General features: G+C 42.1%; 1 protein-coding gene and 2 long non-coding RNA genes across 4 annotated transcripts in view; 1 reads left to right on the top strand and 2 right to left on the bottom strand.

The window, feature by feature from the left end:
* The window catches only part of LOC310762668, an 80,270-nt gene that overhangs the window by 22,701 nt on the left and 36,295 nt on the right, over positions 1-21,274 (bottom strand). The window lies entirely within an intron of this gene.
* Positions 1-21,274, bottom strand: part of LOC310762654 — a 30,484-nt gene that overhangs the window by 5,401 nt on the left and 3,809 nt on the right. The gene's annotated exons all lie outside the window — the stretch shown is intronic.
* LOC310762601 (G-protein coupled receptor 35-like) lies at positions 10,606-17,667 on the top strand. 2 transcript variants are annotated; one of them, XM_083613902.1, is made up of 3 exons: positions 11,035-11,109; positions 13,389-13,537; positions 15,142-17,667. In XM_083613902.1, exon 3 carries the CDS (start codon positions 15,154-15,156, stop codon positions 16,114-16,116), a length of 963 nt encoding a protein of 320 aa, XP_083470028.1. In that variant the 5' UTR covers positions 11,035-11,109; positions 13,389-13,537; positions 15,142-15,153; the 3' UTR covers positions 16,117-17,667. The 2 variants fall into 2 exon arrangements, with proteins under 2 accessions (XP_083470027.1, XP_083470028.1); XM_083613901.1 differs by lacking the exon at positions 13,389-13,537 and having other exon boundaries at positions 10,606-11,109.

Raw genomic sequence — 21,274 nt, 5'->3', positions numbered from 1 at the left:
ATGAAAAAAATGTTCAGATATTCATTTAGGAAAACACCAGAAGGTTTTTTATTGGGAATAGTACCAGGAAGCCTAAAGGAAGAAGACAAGACCTTATATTTATACGCAACAGTAGCCGCAAGGCTATTGATTGCGAAAAATTGGAAAAGTGGTACTGTACCAACAAAGATAGAGTGGCTTGCCAAATTATTGGAGTACTACAATACTTCCAAAACAATGGGAGAAATTGGAAGGATCTCAAAAGAGAAGGCAGACAGGGACTGGAAGGTATTTAAAAGATACTTGCAAAACAATATCGAAAAATCAGAACTCCTATTAGAATAAACAAGTTTCGTTTCAAATATTGGAATACTAAATAAGATGGATAACAATGTGTAATAGAAAAAGAAATATGAAATTAGGTTAAAGGTGTGTGAAAGAAAGTAATAGAAGTAGAAAGAAATTTCAATTGAGTAGATTGGAAGTCTAACACAAAGGGTGAGGGGTGGTGGATGGTGATGGGAATTTTCTGTGGGTTTGAGTGTAGGTATGTTGTAGGTATGTTGTATGTATGTAGGTATGTTGTATGAAATGTATGTTTGTATGTTTGTATGTGTATTAATGTTGAATTATTTTAACAATTAAAAAAATATATATGTCATTATTTCCATACCAGTCAATTTAAAGGAAATGTCAAAACAATGCAAAAGGAAACTGTCGTTATTTATGCATTGCAGTCGTTCCCAAACTTCCCCCACCCACCCACCAAGGACCGCTTTGAACATTATTGAGGATCTTGGGAGACCACTTAAAGATTTTTCTTCCTTTTATAGCTATTTTAATGTGCTGTCCCAGTTATGTTGTATTTTTATTGCTACTTTTATTCCTCATACATAGTATTCCAATTTGAATTCCATAGAATTCAAATCGTAATGCAATAAAATTGAATACAATATAACAAAGGCAGTAATAAAAATAAATTCAATATCAATATGAATATTTAATGTGATAGATGGGCCATCTTCAGCCACAAATCCAGAGACTTGCTGAAGCCCAAGATAGGGAAAGGGGTAGTACATTAAATGAATTAAAATCTCCGGAACCTGATGAGATGGACCCAAGGGTACTAAGGGAGCTGTAATCTCAGAGCCTTTGCCTATAATCTTTGAGAATTATTGGAGAACAGGTGAGGTCCCTGTGGACTGGAGACCACAAGTTTAACCTGAGACAACAATGTCCTGCAGCAGCAAAAAAAGCTAATGCTATTCTAGGCTGCATCAACAGTCGTATAGTATCCATATATAGTCATAATAGCATTAGTCCCATTCTATTAATAATAGAAGTAGCAATAGTAATAGTAAGTCTCACTCCATTCTGCCTTAATCAGACCACACCTGGAGTACTGTGTCCAATTCTGGGCACCTCAATTTAAGAAGGATGTTGACAAGCTGGAACGTGTGCAAAGGAGGGAGACCAAGATGATCAAGGGTCTGGAAAACCAAGCCTTATGAGGAGCGCTTGAAGGAGCTGGGCATGTTTAGCCTTGGAAAAGAGGAGACTGAGAGGAGATAGGATAAAGGTAAAAGGTAAAGGGACCCTTGACCGTTAGGTCCAGTTGCGGACGACTCTGGGGTTGTGGTGCTCATCTCGCTTTATTGGCCGAGGGAGCCGGCGTACAGCTTCCAGGTCATGTGGCCAGCATGACTAAGCCACTTCTGGCAAACCAGAGCAATGGACAAAACACGGTTTACCTTCCCGCCGGAACGGTACCTATTTATCTACTTGCACTTGACGTGCTTTCGAACTGCTAGGTTGGCAGGAGCTGGGACCGAGCAACGGGAGCTCACCCCGTCGCGGGGATTCGAACCGCCAACCTTCCAATCGGCAAGCCCTAGGCTCTGTGGTTTAGACCACAGCGCCACGCAGCTGAAGGACCCTTCACAGCCATCTTCAAATACCTTAAGAACTGTCACAAGGAGGAGGCAGCAAGCTTGTTTTCTCCTGCTCTGGAGGGTAGGACCCAAACCAATGGATTCAAGTTACAAGAAAGGAGATTCTGACTAAGTATTAGGAATAACTTTCTGACAGTAAGAGTTGTTCGACAGTGGGACAGGCTCCTTCGGGAGGTGGTGGGCTTTCCTTCCTTGGAGGCTTTTAAGCAGAGGTTGGATGGCGATCTGTCAGGGATGCTTTAGCTGAGATTCCTGCATTTCAGCGGGTTGGACTAGATGACCCTCAGGGTCCCTTCCAACTCTATGATTCTTCCAATTCTATGATTCTACCACCGGAATGAAGCATGTGAACCTCTGGTAGTCCAAGGACCACAGTATGTAATCCTCTGATTTATTGACCGTGGGCTGTTTAAACAATAAAAACAAAGGGCACGATGAGCAAACACTGATCATATTTGCTGGACTGACATTGATTGTATTCTCTGGCTTTACAGTATTCCCATTCTGGATCCAGGACAAAAAAAGCAAGCAGCAGCAATTTCTACTTCCGACAGATTTCTGTGGCCGTTGTATATTTTCTCATTTGGCAGGCCACCTCAACAAAGGCTGAGTGTTGATAGTAACACAAAGTTTCTGGCAGATGTAATGTTTTTGATTAGGGATTCTAAGAACTTTATGTTTTATGAAACAAAATAAAAAAATTCCATCCAGTAGCATCTTAGAGTCCAACTAAGTTTGTTATTGGTATGAGCTTTTGTGTGCATGCACACTTTTTCAGATACACAAAGTAGTGTACATACACCCGAAAGCTCATACCAATAACAAACTTACCAGTTGGTCTCTAAGGTGCTACTGGATGGAATTTTTTTATTTTGTTTCGACTACGGCAGACCAACACAGCCACCTACCTGTAACTAGATTTATGTTTTATGGTTATGGAAAGTTAAGTTGCAAAGAGAACAGCTTGTTATCTTGTATCTACAGATAGCAGACACATCACATTGTAAAAGTGCATTTGAGTGTGGGAGCTGCTGGTGTTTCTTTGCATCTCTCTAGTTTTGAACATCTTCGGAGCCACTTGTATGTGTGTATCACAGACAAGAAAAGAGGCAGGTGTCCCTAGTGAAAGGGGATGAGACGTTGGCTCTTTGGCTTTGCTAAATCTGTTGGGGCTGCTCTCGTCCATTTTTCTCAAGAGAAGAAACCTCCCTTTGATGCCAAGCAAAAACAGATATCCAATTCAGCTCCAGACCACAACACAGACAAAGAGTTAAGCTCTCCTCTCTTTATAGGACTTATTCACACTTACCTTCTGCTCCGCTCTTTCCAGGCACAAGTTTGCGCTTAAAGCTTTGTGTCTAAACACTCTTTTGTTTTTCCTTTTTTTTTTTTGCCCTGGAGCGGAAGTGCAACAAACAGCCATTCAGGTTTCCCACAGATTGCCATTTGCTCCGATTCAGCTTTTTATAGTGCAGGTTTTTGCAGGGAAAGATCCAGAGCAAAAGAAAAATGAAATAATTATTTTAGAACTTGGATATGGAGCTTTAAAATGCAGGCCGTGCCTGGAAAGCGTGGAGGAAAGGCAAGTGTGGATAAACAAATAATCCCAATCCATCTCACGTTTCCTTGCAGCAACCAATTTTTTGAGGTGGGGGGAGTTACTCAAGAGCTAATGACAGGAAATCGTCACATTTAGTTTGGCCTTGAAACTCACTTCAGTGTCAAAAGCAGTTTGCCAGCTTCATGAGGCACTGCTATTTATAAAAAAATAATAATCCAATATACCATTAGGTCCACAGCACTGGATTAATGGTTGTTTGTTAGCTAGATCTGATATTTCATATTGGTTCCTAAATATGGGCTTTTATTTCATTTATTTAGAGCATTTGTACCCCAACCTTCAGCAAAGGCTCCCAGATTGGTTTACATAGGATTATAAATCAATATGATTATAACTTTATTTTAAAATGTGAAGTTGCTGGTTTTGGGGGGGGGGGCAACCAATTTTCTGTGGATTAACATCCTTTGAAAAATATCCCATGGATTCAAATAGACAGACTGTCCACTTCTGCAGCAATTTGTTCCATGACTTTAGAAGCATATAGCCCATCTTTCTTTTCTACAGATTAATAATTGCTTCCCATTTTAGAGCAAAAAAAGGAAGTATCCCACAGTGACTGAAATTGCCAAACTTCTGCATATTTCCACTTAAAAGAATCAATGGCCACATTCTTTTTACCTATATGTTTTCGGGAATTTATCATCAGTCTCCATTTGCGGCAACTAGCTGTGTGACACACACGTCCAACAAAAAGTCTCTTTTCATTATAATTAGTTAAAGCAAGGCTCCTGCTAAAAGACTTCAGACTTCTCCAGCTAAATAATCAGTCTGCTGTGTTCTGAATTCAATGAAGCCATAATAAGTTTAATATGAAAGGCACTCCTTGCATTAAAGTCCTTACTTTTTTGTGAAAAGAACCATGTACACAAAACGATGCATTTATAGGGAGCCCATTATGCAGATGACTTCCTTTATTCTGGAATAAATCCACTACCAATGCCTGTATAATTATAAATTTGTGCAAGTGCCCAACGAGGAGAAAAGCAATGAGACTGCAGAGTTAGCACAGGAATGAGCAAGGACTGGTGGCAGTTTAATCAATGGGAATCAATTCCAAACTGACAGGTTCAAAGAGACTATAAATATGAGGTTGAACGTATTAAATAGAAAGGCATCTTCCTGGGAAACAGCTGTAGAATTTTATTGCTTCAACATACTTTAATAGTAAAGTATTGACCAAAAAGGAGGAGGTAAAAGCTGCAGAATATCTAAGAGAGAACCATCAGAAAAAAGATTGTGAATGTCTGGGATAACTCAGTTGGTAGATGTTATGTACTAACCTCGGATCCTAGAACAATAGGCAAGTAGGATCCATGGCTTGCAGGAGAAGACCAATCAGGCTCCAGGAAGAAGTTAATCAGCCTATTAGGCTGGTAGGATCATAGAATACAACAACTGACTGGCCTGCAGGAAAAGACCAATCAGGCTCCAGGAGGGAAGCAGAATCAGCCAATCAGGCGGGACTCATTGTGTAAATAATGTATATAAAAGCCTGAGGTTTGGGGGGCAATTCAGTCACTGTTTTACAAGCTGCAATAAAGAGCATGAAATCACTATGGGACTCCGAGTATATTCAGCAGAGCATAAGATTCTTAATCTTAGGGTCATAGGTTTGAGCCCCAGATTGGACAAAAGATTTTTGCATTGCAGGGGGTTGAACTAGATGATTCTTGTGGTTCCTTACAACTCTATAATTCTATGATTCTATTCAAGAAGAATGACAAGAAAAACTGATGGTGCAGAAATGGTGAAATTAACAGGGAAAAATAGAGACAAAGACAATAGAGACTTTAAAAAAGACTGGGAACCATTTATGTTGTACTTACAGAATATTGCAAAGAAGTGGGTTTGATTAAACTCTTACAACTAATAAAACATGAAACTTGAAAACAATTACAATATAAAAATGACAAGATCAGAATAATATTCAGATTTACGAAAGCTTTATTGAGAGTTAATAAAACAGGCAGGAGAAATTAGTATGTAATGAACCAGAAGAGGGAGTTGAGGGAAGCTGTGGGGAGGGGGAGGGGGGAATTTGGGAATTGTATTTTGCTTTTTTATGGAGACAAAGTTATTGTGATGAACAAAATTTAATTAAAATTATTTTTATTTATTTTTTAGAAAAAGGAGATGTACCCATATCATTCCTGAAGGGAAAATGACATCTTCCAGCCCCTCCAAGAGTAGATCTTAAAGTTTTTATGTGAAAGAAACTGCAGTTTTTGTAAAGAGAGAGGGGGAGGGAGAGAGAAAGAGAAAGAGAACTGAGAGCTAACAGTGATCTACTCTGAAAGCTCCTTCACATACATCCATCTCTCTGTGTAGACTTGATGTGAGGGCTCATCCACACTGGGTCTCCTCTCCCCCCGCCCCCCCCCCCCTGTACCACCACTTTCCCTAAAAAAAACCCCTGCTCTTTAACTCTAAATCCAAACAAACAGCAATTGGGGTTTTTTGTGTGTTATGTTCTGAGTTGAATAGGATGCAAAATGCAGCAGTCTGATTGGTCCTAGAACAATAGGATCCAAAATGCAGCAGTCTGACTGGTCCTAGAACAATGCAGCAGTATGATTGGCCTCCAGGAGCCATCCAATCCAGCTCCAGGTGGAAGTGAATCCGCAACCTGATTGGCCTACACGAGAATCCCAGAATTAGCCAATCATATGCAGCCCATTGTGTAAATAATGTATATAAAGTAGATATTTTGGGGGAACTTTCATTCCTCCTCACCACTATGAGCTGAATAAAGAGCATGAAATCCAGTCTCGACTCCGAGTATATTTCACTGTGGATTGCAGTTTACTCCAAATTAGCAGTAAATAGCGGGTTTTCATGGGGAAAGCGCTGTGACAAAAATTAAAGCGCTCGGACCCACAGGTTTAAAGAGTACCTAGAAATGTGGCACAAAAGGAAGTCTGAATATGCCCTGAAATAACAGGCCTGCGGCTTCCTAGGAGTATTTGTGCTACTTGCTTCCACCGGTGCTATGCTGTACTTGTGTATTTTTTAATAAATCAAATATTGCACCAAAAGTCTTCATTGTTCAGGAAGTCAGACCCAGATAGCTCTGCTTCTGAAACGTTGCCCTGCTCAGGAGACCGGGCCTGCCGATATAAGCAAATATTACCTAGCAATTTTGCGATTTCGTCGACTGGTTTTGTTAAAAGGTTTTCAGCGACTGTGTACTTTTCCCTGCATGCAATGACAGCACTTGTGCAAAACACTGAAATGCAGCCAGGCCACCTGATTCACCTCCCCACACACTGGCATTTCCGAAAGTGAAGCTTTACTGGGGGAAAAAAATTATTTGCTAGCTGGCTGGTTGCATTTCCCACACTGAGAAAGCAGTACTATTTTTAAAAGAGGAAGAAAGAATTAAAAGAAAAGATGTGACCAGTTCTTTCATGGGGGTATGACATTTCAGATAGATTAGGCACTGTGAGGCAGACATCACGTGTGACAATCGCTGCAGGGTGGATGGGAAAGATGTTGGAGGGCAGAACTACAATATGTGGCGTGCCCTACATCTCCGTCAGGTGCAGGGGAGAACATTGTCCCATCTGCACTGTTGAAGCCTTTGGAAAGGTTCCTGCCATTCCGAAAAGCAGACAACAATGGCATGAAATTAAATATCTTCTTGGATCCCCAGTTACTTTGGCTGCTTTCTCACAGCTAGCGCAGGATCAGAGTTTGCCGGGGCTAATTTTGCAATACATACATGATGTAATAATAATAATAATTTATTTATACCCCGCCCATCTGGCTGAATTTCCCCAGCCACTCTGGGTGGTTTCCAACAAAAGATTAAAAATACATTAAAACATCAGTCATTAAAAACTTCCCTAAACAGGGCTGCCTTCAGATGTCTTCCAAACATCAGATAGTTGTTTATTTCTTTGACATCTGATGGGAGGGCGTTCCAAAGGGCGGGCGCCACTACCAAGAAGGCCCCCTGCCTGGTTCCCTGGAACTTCGCTTCTCGCAATGAGGGAACTGCCAGAAGGCCCTCGGCGCTGGACCTCAGTTGAATGATGGGGGTGGAGATGCTCCTTCAGGTATACAGGACTGAGGCCGTTTAGGGCTTTAAAGGTCAGCACCAACACTTTGAATTGTGCTCGGAAATGTACTGGGAGCCAATGTAGGTCTTTCAAGAGCGGTGTTATGTGGCCTCGGCGGCCACTCCCAATGACCAGTCTAGCTGCTGCATTCTGGATTAGTTGTAGTTTCCGGGTCACCTTCAAAGGTAGCCCCACGTAGGACGCATTGCAGTAATCCAAGCGGGAGATAACTAGAGCATGCACCACTCTGGCGAGACAGTCTGCGGGCAGGTAGGGTCTCAGCCTGCGTACCAGATGGAGCTGGTAGACAGCTGCCCTGGACACAGAATTGACCTGCGCCTCCATGGACAGCTGCGAGTCCAAAATGACTCCCAGACTGTGCACCTGGTCCTTTAGTGGTACAATTACCCCATTCAGAACCATGGAATCCCCCACCCCCTCCCTCCGCCTGTCCCAGAAAAACAGTACTTCTGTCTTGTCAGGATTCAACCTCAATCCGTTAGCCACCATCCATCCTCCAACCGCCTCCAGCAAACAACAGCACAATGGAATTGAAGAAGGAGAAGCTGTTCAGTAAAGGCAAACCTTTACTGGTACCAGGTTGGGCACTGGCCAAGGACCACGGCGGCTCAGAAGGGCCCCTCATGGGCCACACCCAGCTGTGCAGCCACTCTCTCCACCCCGGGCTCTCACATGGCCATTTTAGTGGAAGGCGAGTGGCACTGCTGCACGAAAAACCCATAATGCAAAGCCCCAGACTACACATCTTTCCTACTTCACAATTACATAGATGTAAAACATGCACCCAAAATGGCATTTTTCATGTTTACTCAACCCTGAAAATAGCTATGAGTCTCCCACCCACATTCTGAAACTTTTGAGAAACTGGCTCCAAAACTGGCTTGGAATATTTTGAAGCAATTAAATATCTAGTGAAACATGTTTTTGAAATGTATGTATATAATGGAATGTTAGACAAAAGCTGTTAACAGAAAGGACATGCCTCGTGGAATTAAAATTAATTTATGCTCATTCCAATAGACTCGAGTTTGCTGTCTGCAGATTAGGCTTTTCATAAGGATGTTTTAACAGGGAGGATAATTGCATCCGTTTATAACGGAGGTGTGGGATGAAAGAAAGAAAAAATGTTAGACAGAAGAAGGAGTGCAGATCACGCAGAGTGTCGTAGAAAAATACAAGCCCACAATGTTATGACTTTCCAAAGCTGAAATTCATCAGCTATGCTGTAATAATAAACCGTTATAACACTTTTTTAGTGTGCACAAAACACTTGGCATGGGTTATACAGTAATTATTTGCAAGGCCAACCATGGTTATTATAGCCCAATATTATAAAATTAACGAAAGTTAGAATGATGTTGGACTGGAAAGTAAATGGTTACTATTAGCAAGGGTTAAGACAAGGAGAATAAGGAAGATTAGATTAAATTCAAATTAAAATAAGGGAAGATTTGCTGAGTAATTGATAAGAATTTGGAAGACAGAAAAGGGAGGCATGAGGAAGTCGGGGAAGAAAGGTATAAGAAATTAAGATATGAAATGGTACATGTTTTTTGTTTTGTTTTTGTTTTTGTCTGTTTATGTATTTGTTATATGTTTGTTGTTGTTATAAAAACCTTTAATAAAAATTATTTAAAAAAAATATATATATATTATAGCCCAGGGGTCAGCAAATGTTTTCTGCAGGGGGCCGGTCCACTGTCCCTCAGACCTTATGGGGGGCCGGACTATATTTTGGAAAGAAAAAAAATGAATGAATTCCTATGCCCCACAAATAACCCAGAGATGCATTTTAAATAAAAGCACACATTCTACTCATGTAAAAACATGCTGACTCCTGGACCATCCGCAGGCTGGATTTAGAAGGCAATTGGGCCGGATCCGGCCCCCGGGCCTTAGTTTGCCTACCCATGTTATAGCCTGTGTTACAGAAGGGAGGAAGGAGAAGGGCAGGGATGAGGAGGTTTCCAAGGACATGCCCAAAGTAGGGAGTTCATAGCAGAGGTGAGATTCGAACAGAGAACTTTCTGATTCATGATTCTTAGGGCCAAGCTACAGGTGAGTTAGGGAATCTGTGATCCCAGATGCACTTTTCTCTTCCTAAAAGCAACTGCAAGAGGGATCCATGTCAGGAGTCAGCAGGGAGGGTTAGATCTCCCCCCTCCCCCTGCCCGGCCCAAGCATGGCAGCCCTATTCCAAATCATCCCAACCCAACACGTGACTGCTTTTAGGAAAAGAGGGCATCCAGTCCCATTGTCTCCATCACATTTGGTTTGTTGCTTAGGCACACCAGCACACCAGCTTTAGAATAAAGAGCATGAAGCCCTTGCAAGGTCGAAGTCGGTCCTTTCTGCTTCCCCATCTATCAATGAAGGCACATTCACCAGCAAGCGATGGCCAGCCTACTGACGGTGCATAAGTATATGAAGTGGTCCTCGCCTGACTTATTTCAAGTGAGATATATTCTTCTTTGTCACCCATCAAGGTCATGATCTGATATATAGATAGTCAACATGGTGCCCTCGATTTCACCCTTCAGCAGCCCGGCTAGCATACCCAGTGTTCAGGAATGATGGGAGTAGAAGTTCAACAGCTAGTGGACACCTAGCTCTGTTACCTCAGCTGAAGGGATACAAACTGGTCATACGACTCTAAAACTGCCTCTGTTCATGAGTTCATGGAAGCCTTTCCAGAACTATGGGTATATGATCATTCTTATCTTCATATAGAATCATAACAGATCTAGCTGGTGCTTTTTTTCTTAAAAAAAAAAGTTAGGGGTAATTTCATTTCCCTACTCATATTGAAATACTGCCCCTCAATGAGGCCAAACGTAGACTCACAGAATGTTTAGGGGTATGCATACCCCTGAGTCCCCACAGAAAAAAGCACTGCATCTAGCACAAACAGAACAAAACACTGATCTGTACAAAATTTTATTCTGATTTGACAGTTCTCATTTGCCCGGTATAGTGTGCTCTCTAGGTGCATTTAACGGTGTCCTCAAACAAACAGGTAAGTTAACAAATACCATCTAAGTGTGTTGCGTTACACATGTTAGCTCAGCAGTAAATGTCATTACTTTTCAAGGGGTCTTGCTCTCCAGTAACGAGCAACAGGGATGCAGCAGAAAGTAAATGACAGAAAGAATGTTTGATGCCTGACGCAAGAGTGAAATGAAAAAACATTTCCGTCATGACTTAGAGAAAAGAAACTCTACTAGAGTCATACCCATTGCTTCTAAGAAAGCCACAAACCAGCCTGTTAGCACGCAAGACTCTGTACGCTTTAATACCACATATCCAACCACTCAGAGACTTCGGCGGTGAGAAAACAGTTTTACATCACAGAGACGAAGAGGCTATGCAAATAAGACAGCTAGTTTTTAAAAGGCACTGGCAATGGTGTTTGTCCTTTCCTGATGCAAGCTCTGCATTCAACTATCGAACAAGTTGTTTCCAACTTGTATACAAGGTTAGTGTATGTTATAATTAATTGAGTTCTATAGGACTATACTGAAATAGCAGGAACTTAATTAGTTTTATCCATATTTCTGCAGAAATATTTTCTGTGGAGTAGCTTCCTGGTATAGTTACTCGCATAATTTCATGTATTTTGAGATTATGCTTCCCGTGCTGACAAAGCTCAACAGGGTAGCTCAGGCCTTGCATGTAAATAGTGCCAGGGTCAAGCCATGGCATCTTCAATTCGGGTAGGAGGTGATGAGAAAGACGTTTCTGTCTGAGTCCCTGGGAGCTGCTGCCAGTCAGAACAGACAATATTGGGATAGGTGGACAAATAGTCTGACCTGGTTTAAGGCAGCTTCCTATGTAAATCCAACTTGTCATTTACACACTAAGATGCCCTCCTGATGTCGTTGGACTCCAGTCCCCATCAGCATCAGCGACCATTGCCAATGGTCAGGAATGATGGGATTTGTAGTCAAACAGCATCAGGAGGGCATCTTCTTGGTGGCTGCTCCCAGACTTTCAATAGATTTTATAGTTTTATACATAGTATAGTTTTAATTCTATCAATGCTTCTTTGTGTTTTAGTTATTGCTTTTCTATGTATTTTTAGCAGTTCTTTTTTATTATCTGTAAGCTGGTTTTAGTCCCATCAGGGAAAAAGGTGGGGTATAAATAAATAATTATAATGTTGGCTACCCCTGTCCTACCTCTTGACATTTCTATGATGAAAATCCTATATACTTTCCACTGAAAATTAGAGTGGGAAGCTAGTTAAATCTTACACTGGAAGTACCAACCAATAAGGGCTGTGACAGAATGACTCCAGCCTTTTTCTATCTCTATGCTGTATAGTCAGGCTTTTTCACCATGTAGCCAAGTGCTGTCTAGTTTAGTGACAGTGGCTCTTTAGAATCTCAGACAGAGACTTTCCCCACTACCTGCCACCTGATCAGAGACCCTGGTCTTTTGTGTGTTTTCTTGGTATTTAAAATAAATCCTAAACCCTGGTCATCACAGTACTCAATATTCAAAATGAGGCACTCACTATAGTCCAACAGTCAATCCAGCAATTTGGATTAAGAACACTTAAATTGACTTTGAAACTTCCTATTATTTATATGATGTGTCTGGTTGTTGTAAACGAGGGCAAGAAAGCAGAATCATAGAAAAGATGGAAGGGACCCCAAGGGTAATGCTGTATTGTTTTTAACACTCGATTGGAAGCTGCCCAGAGTGGCTGGGGAAACTCAGCCAGATGGGCGGGGTATAAATAATATATTATTATTATTATTATTATTATTATTATTATTATTATTTAGCCTAACCCCTTGCAATGCAGAAATCACAGCTAAATCATCCATGACAGTTGGCCATCCAACCTCTGCTTAAAAACCTCCAAGGAAGGAGAGATGTATCTGTGAAACGTGTCAGCATTCTGACCAATGCAGGACTGCAATCACCCAGAGGCAGATTTTGGGAATGGTGACCGGTTCAATCACACTGGGTACAGAGCCTTGGAGGTGCGACAATTATGATTTAGAATGGAGTGTGAGTGGCAGAGGAGCACCAAATTTCGGTGTCACAAAGCGTGCCTCTGAAATTTGAGACCCGAAGTTCTGCCACTTCATTCACATCGCAGTCTGGTTGAACTGATCCATTTTAAGCTACATGTGTGGCAGTGGTTCAACTCTAGCAAAGTCCTAATGCTTGAGGCCAGAATGTTAGCACCCACAGAACCATTTAGATTCTTCTTTCTGTGGAAAATATGGCGAGAAATTACAATGATCAATGTGATGATTCAATATACAGTCATACCTCTTATTACGTTTGCTTCAGGTTACATCTTTTCAGGTTGCGTCCTGCAGTGACCCGGAATTACCAGAAAGGGTTACTTCCGGGTTTCGCCACTTGCGCATGCACAGACATGCAAAATGACATCATGCGCATGCGCAGAAGCGGCGAATCGTGACCCGTGCATGCGCAAATGCGTTCCTTTCAGGTTGTGAACGGGGCTCCGGAATGGATTCCGTTTTCAACCAGAGGTACCACTGTAGATTAAATAATGAGGGAGGGAAATGGGGGGGGGGGTAGATACAACAACAAAACTATCACAAGGGAGTAATGTGACCTGAAAAGAGCACAAGAAATCAGAGGAGAACCTGGCAAGGTATGTTTAAGTTTCTGAAGCTTATCGCTTTGTGATAAAGAGCTGGGTTTCCTCTCTCCAGGAACTCTGCAAAATTTTACCTCAGATAGTACTAATGCTATGACATTTGCCTGCAGAGCTCCTGCTGAACTAGCATTCTGAAAAGTTGGAAGCATCAGAGAGAACAAGTGCTGCACCTATCAGATTAAATGTTTCCTATGGCATCCAGATAATCAAGGTTATGTTAGACTGAACATTTCCTTGTGGGCAACTGCAATCAGATAAGGTAGGTAAACATGCATTCTTCTTTTACATTTTGCTCCACTGAAGGCTGAGCAAAAATATAAACTACATTTCTCACTTCATAATAATAATAATAATGTTATTAATTGCACCTGCCCATCTGTCTAGGGGCTGAATCTACACACAGGAAAAACACTATAAATAAGTTATAAATTAACGAAAGGAAAAAAACTCTATGTAAAATTGCATAGACAATGTTTTTAGCTCTACAGTGCCATCTGGTGTCGCATGTTTATGACGCAGTTATAGCATTGTAACACGAGTAATGTATCTGAAGAAGTGTGCATGCACACGAAAGCTCATACCAAGAACTAACTTAGTTGGTCTTTAAGGTGCTACTGGAAGGAAAAAAAATTTTTTGTTTTGACTATGGCAGACCAACACGGCTACCTATCTGTAACGAGTAATGTAGCTGAGTCCTGGGTTGCCCCAGCCATTTATAGCAGAATGATTGGGCATAAGATATTAGGGGTGCTGGAAAGTTTCCCCTTCATAAGCAGTTTAATAACAGGCTTCTGAATCAGATCAGACCATATATTTTTCATAACCTATTTTGCTTGGTTCTTGTTTTACTCCTACTTGCATTGCGGTGTATACATCTATGTACTGTGCAATTTTCATTAATACTAACATGTCCTGTTTTAGGAACTTCCCATACTTGAGGGTCAAACTAGACAATACATATGACATGCATAAACTACAATCAAACCTCAGTCATCGAACATAATCTATTCTGGAAGCCTGTTCAGCTTCCGAAATTTTCGAAAACTGAGGTGCGGCTTCCGATTGGTTGCAGGAGCTTCCTGCACTCAAACGGAAGCTGCATTGGACGTTCAGTTTCAGAAAAGTGTTCAAAAAGTGGAACATTTACTTCCGGGTTTTCGACATTCAGGAGCCGAAATGTTCCAAAATGGAGGCGGTCGGGATCCAAGGTTTGATTGTATCTCTCTACTCTTATAAACACACAAAAACACACACATACCAGCACCCACAACATACATTTAAAGCACTATAATAACACTCTAATACTGTGGTTTGCTAAGGGTGCTGAGAGATGTTAGGATACTGCTATTCCTCTACAATTAGAGTTCCCTTGGAAAACTGGAAACCATCCAGGGAATTGTAGGTGTGTGAGGGGAATAAGGTTCTCCTAACACAGTATTTCTTCACTGTTGTTGGACTACAACTCCCATCATTCCTGACCACTGGTCCTGCTAGCGAGGGATGACAGCAGTTGTAGTCCAACAACAGCTGGAGAGCCGAGCTGGAGAAAAACTGTCCTAACGACTCTCAATACAAATCAAAACACGAAACAGTTCACACATCCCGCAAGTATTATTTAGTCAGCTACAGGTGGAATTTTGGGACCATGGCACCTCACCCCAAAACGCCTTAGTTCAATTGCCAGGCCCAGACACAGATCGTGACCCGCCCTGAGATCTACAGGTATACAGTGGTATACAAATTTGACTAATAATAATAATAGGAATGGATCTAAATAATCCAGGTGCTGTTGTTAGAACAAATAATCAAGCTTTAATTATGCATTCCATTTTTGCTACTTATTTTTAAAATATCTCTTTACAGAAAACTGTCATAATGGCGAACTGCAGTAGCAGGATTGAGCAGGGCATATTTACTTTTGAAATTATTCTTTACAGCCTACTCACCTTTTTCGGAGTCATATTTAATACAGTTGCCTTGTGGGTTTTCTGCTTCAAACTGGGCAAATGGACAGAGACCAGAGTTTACATGATCAATTTAGCCCTGGCAGACTACACGCTGGTCCTTATCCTACCATTCATCGTGTACTTTCACTACTACAAGTGGCCTGTGGATGACTTTTGCTGTGTCATATTCGGAATCAGTAGCATGAACATGCCAATGAGCATAGGCATCATCATGTTAATAGCGGTTGATCGGTACCTTGCAATCAAACATCCCCTGAAAGCCAAAGTAATCAGGTCTCCGTGGAAGGCAGCTCTTTTCTGCTTATTTGTTTGGCTCTGTTGCTTGCTTTATACAATCCCATTCAGTCTCTCGTTGAAAGGAGAGTTATGTTTTCATAAACTTTCTAAGGAGAACAAAGCTCTTACCCTGGTCAGATTAATCGTTTTCTTTTTCATACCACTGCTTATATTGTTGTTTTGTTCCATACAAGTCATCCGATGCCTTAGGAAGAAACATAATGCTGGTCCTCATGAAGAAAAGTTAACCCAGAAAGCCATCTGGGTGGTCTCAATCAACCTGGCCACCTTCATTATATGCTTCCTGCCTTTCCACTTGAGTTTACTGTTTAGCTACTTAGCAACAGCATTTGAAGTTGCTGACTGCGAGGTGTGGCAAGCCATCGCCAATACCATACACGCAACTGCGTTAATGACCAAGCTAAATTGCTGCCTGGATGCCGTGTGCTATTACATGGTTGCTAAGGAATTCCAGGAAGCTGCAGCTCTCTTACCTCCCTTCAACGCAATGCAATCCAGGTCCAACTTAACTCAAGATTCACAGCTGCAAAGCAAAACAACCGAAAATTCACAACTGAAAAGTTTAAACAGCTGAAATCACAACGTCATTTTAAGATGCATCTAGTCTCACCTTTGGAGGACTATGTCCAATCAATCGAAACATTGCCTTTCGAACGCTATGTCGAACGAAGCCCCACAAACTATTCAAGACCAGTAAACAAATTGGATATCACGTTAATTTTAGTTGATACATTTTAAACCGATGCTGCTCCCTTGAATTTTCGCCGATGGAGATCAGTGTGCTGGTTTAACATCTCTTGCTGAAATGGCAGATTATGTTCTGGATCCATACTTCTTGCAGAAAGATACATATCCCTGTATCTAAGATGATTATTTTTCATGTTGAAATCCTGTCTTTATACTCAGGCCTTCCTCAGCTGAATTAGTGCTTGTAGTTTGATACAGCTTACAATGATGGATTTGTATTATGCATTGTAAGTTTGTTTTATGATTGATATACATTTGGTTGCAGAGTGCATATACTATATTAAGAGCTTTACCTTTTAAAAAAATAAATGCTGGGTTTTGCATGATGTGCAATATAGTTTTTATATAGAAGCATTGCGCAGTGGTTAGAGTGTTGGACTAGAACTAGGAGACCAGAGTTCAAATCCCCACTCTACTGTGAAGCTAACTTTCAGCCACTCACTGTCTCTCAGGCCCCCACCTGCTCTATACATTTAAAGCAGCATCATACCCCTTTAAATATATATGACTTTGCCCAAAGAATCCTTGGAAGTGTAGTTTGTTAAAGGAGACCCTTATTCCCCCCATGGAACTACAATTCCCAAAATTCCCTGGGAAGAGGTATTGTTAAACCACTCTGAGAATTGTAACTGTGTGAGGGGAATAGGGGTCTCTCAAGTGGCGCTGTGGTCTAAACCACTGAGCCTGGGGCTTGCCGATTGGAAGGTCGGTGGTTTGAATCCCCGTGACGGGGTGAGCTCCCGTTGCTCGGTCCCAGCTCCTGCCAACCTAGCAGTTCGAAGGCATATCAAAGTGCAAGTAGATAAATAGGTACCACTCAGGCGGGAAGGTAAACGGCATTTCTGTGCACTGCTCTGGTTTCGCCAGAAGCGGCTTAGTCATGCTAGCCACATGACCCGGAAAAACTGTCTGCGCACAAACGTCGGCTCCCTCGGCCAGTAAAGCGAGATGAGCGCCGCAACCCCAGAGTCATTCGCGACTGGACTTAACTGTCAGGGATCCTTTACCTTTTAATAATTCTCAACACCCTTAACAAACTACACTGCCCAGGATACTTGGGGGGGGGGAACCATGGCTGTTTAAACTGGCATTATGATACTGCTTCAAATGTATAGTGCAAATGAGGCCTCAGTCTAACCTACCTCACAGGGACGTTGTGCAGATAAAATTGGGAAAGGCAAAAGTTTGATTGCAAAATTGAGCTCTTTGGGGTCAAGGTGAGATATAAATGTAACACATAAATACATTTCTTTTTTATACACAAAAAGGAATTGTCTGTCAGTTAAAGGGTCAATTCATTACACACACACACACACACACACACACACACTCATTTTGACTCAAGAAAATCACCATTTAATCGGGACAAATAAACACAGTAAATGGACAAAAGTAAAAAGATCCACAAAATGTTTAGTGGTATGTGTACCCCCAGAAAAAAACACTTTGTGTGTGTGTGTGTGTGTGTGTTTTAACATACAAATAGTGATGTGCTTATTCTAGAAGGTTATTTAGAAATGCACATATTATTTGCATAGTATACATGGTTATTTTCCTGCTAATGTTAAGTCTTGAAGCACAGTTCCTGGCAGCCAGGCTGCAAGATAACCACAAGCCTGGCAGACTGAGCTATGTGGTTTAAGGGTGCTATCATGCTGCCAAGTTGGGTTGCACCTTGATAGCTATTCTCAGAAACAGAAGTAGAACCTTCCATATGCAGTGAACACAGGAAGCTGCCCTGCACCGAGTCAGACCATTGCTCCACCCAGCTCCATATTGTCTACACCGACTAGCAATGGCTCTCTCAGGGTTCAGCCAGAGGGTTTCTCCCAGTCCTACCTGCCAGGGATTCTACCTGGGGCCTTTGCATGCAAAGCAGATGTTCTACTACTGAGCTGCAGCTCAAATGCTCTTATTCAGGGTTCTTGCTAGCCAGCCATGCCCTTTTCAGCATACTGCATCTAGTTTCTTCCCTCTCCCCTGGTTTCCATCTCCCCTCCCACCTTCCAGCAGTCAGTCCGCATTCTGTGACCAGGAAGCATGAACACAGGCCTGATTGGGCTGTTTAGGGGGTTTCTTCCACCTGAGAAATTTTTTTTCCTAAAGTAGGGGGGGTTAGTAGGTGTACTTCTGCAACCCTTAGGGTCCCCCCAAGCCTCTTGATAGCAATACCACCCTCTTGTGTGTGGACGATGCCATTCTGGCTGCATAACTTAGAAAAGGAGTTCATTAGTAATATGTAGGACCAACTGGTACCTGCTGCAACAAAATGTTGCAGTTGGCAAGTGCTCCTGTTCAGGTTTCCAGCCACTCCCCATCATTCCATTCCTCCTCCTTCTTGTCCCCCCAGCAGAGGCACCAACTTGCAAGGGGGGCTTCAATGGCTGGTGACTTGCAAGGGGGACTTCAATGGCTGGAGTAGGAGGGGAAGGAGCCAGCCACTGGAGCTGTCCTGCAATCAGCTCCATGCTTTTTGAACATTGGGGGACCCAGCTCCTACTCCAAAAATATAGGGGGGGGCCAAAAGGGCTCAACCCCCAGGAACTGGCGCTCCTGCCCCCCCCCCCCCCCGCATTTCATTTTCCCCTCCAGCAGTCAATCAATGTCGTCTACCCACTGAACATACTGTACCTTTGTGTTTAAGACGAGGTTTTTTTATTAAGAAATTAAAATTAGGGGGTCGTCTTATACACGGATAGTGCATAGGGGGGACGTGGGATTGGTTCCTTTCGTGAGCCGGATATTATCAGCAGCTATTGTGCGTGTTATTGGTGGGACAGACAATCGGTGGCTTTTGCAATGTGTGTGAGTGTCGCCATCAGTTAGGCAGGTGAGCGATTTTTGGCAATCCCTCCCCCCCCCAAAAAATGCTCAACAACTCTGCCCCTCCCCAAAAAAGCTCAACAACTATGGGCAATCTCCCCCCATTTTCTTAATTTGGAGTCCCCAAAAATAGGGGGCGTCTTATACATGGAAAAATACGGTGCTCAGTCTTTACCGAGTTGCTTGTTTTTGTTTTTAAAAACACCCTTTGGGGGTTCCAACCCCCTGATAAAAAAATATTCTTGTACTTCTGCAAAGAGACGGCAGGCGGCTTGTATGACATTTCTCTGTGGAACCCATATTCAAAAAAGATGAGCACCTTATTGTGAATGAAAACAGGTCGCTCTGTTCCTATCTGTATTCCCCATTCTACACCTCTTCTCTTATAGATGTTTACTTTTCCTTGAAATATATTTCAATACTTAATCGGGGTCATGTGAACAATGAAGTATTTGCTGTGATGGATTTTTTTATTGGATTCAGCTGAGTCATAGTCATCAAAGGGTGGGGGGGCTCTGAGAAATGTGCGGTCGGAAACAAAGCCTTGGTTTAAAAGATGGGAGATCTCCGACACGTCTTGTCAGAGTTGCAGTTTCATTGCAAGCACGCTGCTTCAGCCACAGATTGCCATGGGGGAAAGTGAAGGGCACCAAGTGAAACCACGTTTCCAATTGCATCCAGCTAATCAGGCCTGCTGCTGTATTGAATCGCAGCTCCTAGTTCAATTTACTAACTATATTAAGGACAAGAAGCAAATAACAAAGTGATGTGTCTCCATAAATAGTTCATTAAGAGACGAGGTGGTTCTGGTCCCATTGAAAGAGGTTATTAGATCCCCTCCCTAGACCCAGGTGGTTGTAGAAACTGTCAGCCATTTGCCACCATCCCTTTTTGTTTGTTTGTTTCAAAGGATGACAAAGGGGTTACCGCCTCTGAAGACAGAAAAGAATGATAAGTGGGATGTGCATATTCAACTGCTTGCTGGTCACTTTTGCTTGCTGGTGTGGCCTACCTCAGGGATAAAATGAAGGCAAGGGGAAGACCATGTAACATGACACTGAGCTCCTTGGAAGGACAGTACCAAAATGTTGGGCTATATGAGTTGCTCAAGTGAACAGGGGTCTAACAACACCAACCACTTTACAATCAAATCAAGATATATTGATCAACCAAAATAAAGGCAGTAGCCAAAAAAATGAACAAACAGATTTCAGCAAGCAAGCAAAAGTAGCAAGAACAGCACATGTAATAAAATACATATACAGTGGTACCTCAGGTTACATACGCTTCAGGTTACATACGCTTCAGGTTACAGACTCCGCTAACCCAGAAATAGTGCTTCAGGTTAAGAACTTTGCTTCAGGATGAGAACAGAAATCGTGCTCCGGCGGCGCAGCGGCAGCAGGAGGCCCCATTAGCTAAAGTGGTGCTTCAGGTTAAGAACAGTTTCAGGTTAAGTACAGACCTCCGGAACGAATTAAGTACTTAACCCGAGGTACCACTGTAATACATAAAACTGACGTTTGTTGTTTTTTACAATTGAGCAGTATATAATTTTTTGTGAAATTAATTAAATGATTAAGTATAGAAATACATGGGGTTACATCATACGCTTGAGTTTATTATGCCAAGCTTACACTTCTTCTTTGGTGCAACAGGAAATGCAGTTAAAGCTAAGCTACAACAGAGACTCAGTTCCAAGGAATTGTAGTTAGCAGGAAGTCAGCCAACCACACTTCAGAGAAGAAAGCTGTTAAGCACTAGAAGCCTGCAGCTTGCTAACTTCCACTTTGGGATCCTGATTCCTGGCCAGTATTAAATTGAAGATACCTTTTGAATGCTGGAAAAAATATTTTATTTCAAGGATTTATTGTCGGCTTTATTTACTTCTCTACTCTTCCTCCAGCTTCGTTATTGCTAGTTCACCACAAAGAATAATAGAATTGTAGAGTTGGGACCAAGGGGGTCATTTAGTCCAGCCCCCTGCAATGCAGGAAAAATTCGGCCAACGTGGGTCTCGAACCCACGACCCTCACATTAAGAATCTCATGCTCTTCTGACTGAACTATCCGTGAGCCTGTTGGTGTTAGTGGCTACAGAAAAAGGAGTAATCACACAGGTGACTGACCTTGGATCACTAGCAGCCAAGCCTTATTTCAAGA

Source organism: Podarcis filfolensis (assembly GCF_964270895.1).
Source record: "Podarcis filfolensis genome assembly, chromosome: 5".
Classification (NCBI taxonomy): Eukaryota; Metazoa; Chordata; class Lepidosauria; order Squamata; family Lacertidae; genus Podarcis; species Podarcis filfolensis.
The sequence above is the reverse complement of the archived record's forward strand: the minus strand, read 5'-3'. Positions and strand labels throughout refer to the sequence as shown.